The sequence below is a fragment of the Sturnira hondurensis genome, unplaced genomic scaffold (genome assembly GCF_014824575.4).
Source record: "Sturnira hondurensis isolate 20B ecotype Veracruz unplaced genomic scaffold, ASM1482457v3 Scaffold0020903, whole genome shotgun sequence".
NCBI classification, from domain to species: Eukaryota; Metazoa; Chordata; class Mammalia; order Chiroptera; family Phyllostomidae; genus Sturnira; species Sturnira hondurensis.
Window position 1 is genome coordinate 2,866,835 of NW_028093534.1, and position 6,376 is coordinate 2,873,210.

General features: G+C 60.8%; 1 protein-coding gene across 1 annotated transcript; it reads right to left on the minus strand.

Annotated features, from left to right (window-relative positions):
* Window positions 1-1,892: 1,892 nt before the first annotated feature.
* WNT1 (Wnt family member 1) lies at window positions 1,893-4,901 on the minus strand. Its single transcript, XM_037030852.1, has 4 exons — window positions 4,798-4,901; window positions 3,810-4,063; window positions 2,873-3,138; window positions 1,893-2,381 (listed from the first exon to the last, which is right to left on the minus strand). The coding sequence occupies exons 1-4, from the start codon at window positions 4,899-4,901 to the stop codon at window positions 1,893-1,895; spliced, it is 1,113 nt and encodes a 370-aa protein (XP_036886747.1).
* Between the last annotated feature and the right edge of the window lie 1,475 nt (window positions 4,902-6,376).

Here is a 6,376-nt window from a genome sequence, read left to right on the forward strand (position 1 = left end):
AAAGGCCAGCGGGGTCAGAGTTCACACAGCCAGGGAGAGGTGGGAGGCAGCAACAACAGCAAAGGAGTCCTAGGGAGAGGGGGAAATTCTCCAGTCGGCTGGGATCACTTGTTGCCCTTGGGGGGTAGAGGGCTTCATAGCTCCCCCTGCCTTTCAGGTCCTTCCTTAGGGGGAAGTATTAGGATTAGGGATAGGCATTAGAGTTTAGGAAGGGGTTGTTGTTTGAAGTTAGGGTTAAGGCTAAGGTTACACTTAGACCTGGGGTCAGGGAGCGGATTAGAGTTAGAGGTAGGTTAGGGCTGTGGGCAGGATTAGTACCCCAACTCTGGTGTATTCACACACAGAAGTGTCTGTGGTGCTGTTAGCAAGATCCCTTAAGGGGCCCTTTATGGGAATGTCTGGCTTCATGGTTTGGTTATGGGCCACACTTGGGTTTCCTTTTGGTTACGCTGGTTCAAGTCCCCACTACCCACTGGCCTGACCGCAGCTGAAGCAGGTAGGCTTCAGGGACCGGTAGCTTCCCACCAGGGGCAGCAGCACCCTTTCTTGGATTTCTTGTCTCACATGCAGCTTAGCTATCACTCAGTTGTACCTACTTTCGCACTGTCTCTTCCACCGAGGAAAGGCAGGCTCAGCATTTGTTTAATCCCCATCCCAGGGAAGAAGCTGAGGCAGCCATGCACTTGCCCAATATCACACAGCCAGTGGGAATTTGAGTAGGAAAAAAGGAACTTGTAGGGTCTTTGGGTTTCTGACCCAGTTCTTCTGGAGACCTGGATCCCCAGTGGCCTTGTTAAAGTCAACCCAGCCTCAGAATCTCGGGGCCCTCTTGCAGGGTCAGTAAACCACACTCCAGCAATGCATCCCATTTGCTGAAGAGAGGAAAACAATGGTGTGCTCTGGACTCAATGAAAATCCACCAAGTCATTGATAAAAATAGATATTTTTATTCTGCAGAGGAAGGTACTACATTGGCGGGGGCGAGGGGCCACTAACAGCTACACTGGAAGGAAATGCTGATTCCAGTAGGCAAAGGCATCTTTGAAAAATCGAGGAGAGGAAAAGAGGGATCAGAAAGGACTGGAGGGCAAAGGAAGAGAAGGATGGAGAGGGGCTGGGTAGGTGGGGAAGTGGTCTCTGCAAACCAGGCTGGAGCCCAGCACAATAAATAGTTTTATTTACAACAACCAAACTCGTGGCTTTACATCCACGTTTCAGTGCAAACTATTTACACGCTGATGAGGAGGCAGGACAGGAAAGGGTAGGAGGTGGCCTAGGGAGGCAGGGCTCGCAGCTGTTCAGTGGCTCCACAACAGAGGCTGGGAGAATGGGGTTATTTCTGCTGGGTCCCCCAACCTCATTTTCCACATCACTACAGCTGCAGCTGCCACCTGAGCCTGGCACCTCCTGCTTCAGCAGCAGGTGGGGAGGAGAAAGGCTCTGATGCCCCGGTGTGTGTTCAGGGTCCGCGCCCTTGGCAGGGGCATGTGGGGACCTGGGGGAAACGGAGTTGAAGAGGGAGGGAGAGAGGCAGGGAGGTCGCTGGCGCGGTGGCATAGTCTGAGCAACTGACTCGACATGGGGGAGGGGACGAATCCTTCTCTCACCTCCTGGCCAAGCAGGGGGCAGTGCAATGGAGTCTCCCGCGGAGAGGGAGGGAGGTAGGTTGGGGCAGGTCCTTCAGGATGGCAAGAGGGTTCCTGTCGCCCCAGGCAAGTGGTTTCAGGAGTCCCCAGGTAGGAGGAGGTGGGAGAAACGATCGAATACGTATGAATCGCGGGCATGCGGCTGGATGGACTGGGTGGGCGCATATCTGGGCCTTAGGTGCCAGCAAATCTGCCTGGGGGGTGGGCTTAAGGAGAACTCTCCCGGGGACGAGTCCGCGCAGCGCCTCACAGACACTCGTGCAGGACGCGCGTGTGCGTGCAGTTGCGGCAGCTGACGTGGCAGCACCAGTGGAAGGTGCAGTTGCAGCGCTCAGTGACGCGCTGCGTGCGTGTGCGGTGGCCGCGGCCGCAGCAGAGCAGCTCACAGCCGTCCAGCGCGGGCGACGAGCTGTTACAGGCGCGCCCCGCCGTGCCCGCTGTGCCCAGGCGTCCGCTGTATGTGCAGAAGTTGGGCGATTTCTCGAAGTACACAAGGTCATGGGGTGAAGGCGGCTTGTGCGCGGGGTCCTCTGGCTCGAGGCGGAGCAGCTCCGCCCGCGAGGCCCGGTTGCTGCCGCGGTTGCCGTAGAGGACGCGCGAGGCGCCGTCGAAGCGGTCGCGCAGCACGTCGCCCACGGCGCGCAGCGTGGGCAGCCGCATCCAGCAGGTGCGCACCGTGCACGAGCCCGACATCCCGTGGCACTTGCACTCCTGGCGCATCTCAGAGAACACAGTCTGGGGGATAGGGAGAAAAAAACGCGGTCCCAGGGTACTGCCGGACCAGAGCCATCATTCCAGATACCGCCCCCTCCCGGGCGCCATGGGCACCTCAGCGCAGGGCCAGGCCCAGGCGTGCGCCGGGGAAGGGAGGCAGATGTCCCCTGGAGATTTAAACATCAAGACAGAGAGTCTGTCTTGACCTCTCAGCCTTATTTCTCTTTGAGTCTGTACAGTGGAGGGGCTGTAGGCAATAAGTTCTATGGGTTGCATGACTTCTAAGGTCTTTGGTTCTACCCGTCCTCAGCCCCAGGCACCAGGCATCCCTCTGCCCCTTCCATTTTCTGGCTTCCTTCCAAGACTAGCTCTCCCTTAGGACGCCCTCTCCCGGTTCCCCAACCTAAGCCCTGGCCTTCTCACCGACCGTTACTCCCCAAACCCGAGGTTAACCCCTGCGCAGATCCCCGCCACTCTGCTCGGGTGCAGAGTTCCTCGAGCCTGCTGCTCACCGTTCGGCCTGCCTCGTTGTTGTGAAGGTTCATGAGGAAGCGCAGGTCCCGCCCCTTCTCCCCGGAATCCACAAACTCTCGGCCAAAGAGGCGGCCAAAGTCGATGTTGTCGCTGCAGCCCCCCCAGTGCCAATCGGGGCCCCCAGGGCCGCGCCGCCGATAGTCGCACGTGCAGGACTCAATGGAGCCCTCGGAGCAGGAGCGCGCCACCGAATGGGTAACCCCGGCGGAGGTGATGGCGAAGATAAACGCTGTTTCCCGACAGCCTGTGGGGGAAGGGATCGGGGATCAGGGACCAGCGAGGGGGCGCGAGGTGTGAGGCCAACACCCGCAGTGGAGGGCCTGGGACTACTGAGTCCCTCGCCGTGCCTCCGCCCTCGGAGTCCTGAGAGCCCGGCGCCGGGCTGTGCTGGGAATCTGGTCTCATAGGGAAAGCAGGTGCGTGGGCACGCAACTTCGTCCACGCTTATAATCACGCGTTACCAGGACTCAGCGTGCATTTTGGCTCCTCTGTGGAAGTGGGGCAAGCCCAGAAAGAAAAACTGAAGAGAGCGGGGCGGAAGAACTTTGCACAGCCAAGGCCTCAGCGCAGCCCAAACTTGGCCGGTGTCAGCTAAGACACACTTGCTAAGCTGGCGGCGAGGCGCGCGCCTGCGGACGCGGCTTTCCAGCGGAAAGCTTTGAGAAGGCCTGGGGGGGAAGGGGTGGCGGGCCAGCGCCCACAATTTGGAGCCCCCCTTTCTCTTAGGCAGTGGCTCAGAAAAGTTAAGCTTTGCGCCCGGGTACGCGGTTTCAAAGCATCTGGTAGACCGAGTTTTGTCCAGATCGTGTGACCCTGCAGGAATCCCGGACATCTTCCCTGCATTCGCCCACCCGTGCCCTCGGGGTGACCCCGCGTTCCCCTGGTCCCGGAAGCATCGCCTTCCTGGGTACCCACCTCGGTTGACGATCTTGCCGAAGAGGTGGGGCCCCGAAGCCGTGGGGCAGTTCCAGCGGCGGTTCCGGAACTGCCACTTGCACTCTCGCACGGCGCTCTGCAGCCCCCCGCTCACACTGTGCAGGATCCCCGGATTCTGTCGGATCAGCCGCCGCTGTTTGCGGCTCAGCAGCTGCAGACTGGGCTCCAGCACCAGTTGCAGACTCTTGGAGTCGGTCAGCAGGTTCGTGGAGGAGGCTACGTTCACGATGCCCCTGGAGAGACGCAAAACTCAGGCTCTGGAAGGAGACCTTCACCCTAACCAAAAAGCTCGGGCTCATCACGCTCTTTCTGGGGCTATTTGCCTGGAGAGAGCGGCGGGAGATCAATAATAAGGTAATGACTCCGCTCTGCCGGGTTCACTAGATTGAAAGGACTGGTCATCCGGATTTTTGTGTGACCAGGAATCCTGGGGGTGCTCTGGCCTCTGGGATCCGGCACCGGACAGGGGAGGCGTAGGGAACCGGGGGGAGGGATGCCCACCTTTGCTCTCAGAGCGTGCTTCCCCGCAGCCTGAGGGAGAACTCCTGGCCCGCGTGCAGTTCATGCCCACCTAAGGCATGAAATGCTTAGGAGTCCCACCCTCTTCTCACCTCCTTTCTAATTGCACGCCTGGCCCTTCGCTTCCAGAAGCAGGGAAACCTGTGGTGTGGCTACGCTCCCACCGTGAGGCTGGATTTGGGGCTCTAGGAAGAAGGGTGGTGCTAGATGGGAGTAGGCTCCCTGCCTGGAGTATCGTGGGCTGCGGCGGCCGGACCTTTCACCCACTTCAGCAAAGCTGGCTTCTCAGGAGCCACTCGGATCCAGAGCTTCCCTCGGTGTCTCGGAAGGAAGTCCGAACGCTGGAGGGAGCCTGTCTGCGGACGGATCCCAGAGCGTGGGAGCTGGATAGGGCTGGCCCCTGGCCCTGCGCCCCGGACAAGTGGCGACCCCGCACCAGCTCACTTACCACCATCGGCCACTGCTGTTGGCGGCCAGAGCTGCAGGCAGAGCGGCCAGAGCCAGCAACACCGTAGCGGAAACCCAACCAGGCAGCAGCGCCCAGTGCCCCATGGCCTGCCCGGCCTTGCCCGCTTGTGTTGTAGTTGGGCAGCTTTGGCTGCTGCCCGCGACGGTGGGACGGGATGCGGAGGTGGCGGCAGCGGTGAGAGTCCGCAGTCTGGCCCTAGCAGCCCTGGGGGCGGGCGATGGGCAGCATGGCTCGCGGTCCCAGCTGGTGGGCTGAGGCAGCCACGGCGGGCAGCACCGCCTCTTATACTCGCGACGCTGGCTGGAGTGGTGATAGGCTGCCCCGCCGGGCCGCACTGTGGCACTAGGGCGCACCGGTCAGGGGCGCAGACAATGGGCAGCGAGCGGGGCCGTGGCTCCCGCCCGTCTGAGCCGAACGCTGACGGGCTGGCCGTCGGGGCTCACCCCCGCCCCCTGCCTGGTGACTCCCGCCTCCGGGCCTGCACTGGCCGCCGACCCCTCCCCTAAGGGCGCCCTCCCACGCGCGCCCGCCATCCTCACTCCCGTTGGCGTCGGGAGCCCGTCGGGGGCCGGCGTCCGCCAGGGGGCGCAGCGACAACGTGCTCTCTGGATTTTCCGTGAGAACACTCCGGAGCCCGGCCGCTTCGCCGCCTGCCCTGGGGCTGCCCCCTCGACGTCACCCCGGGCCCGGCCGGCGTCCCGTCTCTCCCCCTTCCCGAGTGGATGACGGAAAGCTGTGGTTCTGGGCAGCGACTCTGGGGAGATGCCTTTCCTCCCAGGAACCCCGATGGCTGGATAGGGAAGGGAAAGGGGGAGCCTGGGGGTGGAGCTGGGGCTGTGGTCAGGGAAATCCCGGCGGTGGGCTGGGGTGAGCTGACCAAACAGAGCCCGGCCATGAAGCGAAATCCGAGGAAGCCGCAATTCGTACTTACAACGGGAGCGTGCACACTAGTGGCCATGTCTGGGTGGAGTGTGTATGCGGGACAACGCAAATGTGAGTGCATGTGAGAATGCACATAAATGTACTCTGAGTGTACACACTTGTGTGTGTCCTCCTGTCCAGGAACTCCATGTTTTGGGGTGGGATGTTAGAAGCCTCTCTAAAGAACCTTGAGATTTGGCTCAGGTCAGAATGGATCATCAAGTCAAGTCATCAGGTCACAGCCACTACCTGAGACAACACACCATTTTCTGTGTGCGGCTGACAAGGAGGTGGCAACCGAGGTCAGGGAGGTGCAGCTGGCTGAGGGGCAGCTGATGTCTGGGACTGTGTGTGGAGGTGGCTGGGTGGGTGGATGAGTGTATGTGGGGGGAGATTACATATGCACATATGTGTCACCCTCTGGTGTGTCACTCTGTGGTGTGTGCCAACCTGTGCATGTCACTGGGGGAGAGGGCTGAGGCGGCAACCAAGGTGGTGTTGGGATGAGCAAGACCTGGAGTGTCTGAGTGTCTGAGGGGGCCGCTCAGCACGGAAAGGTGATGGGATAGACTGAGGTGTGTGTATGTGGGGAGGGGGGTCAGGAAAAGGGGCCTCTGGCTAACATGAACCTGGAATA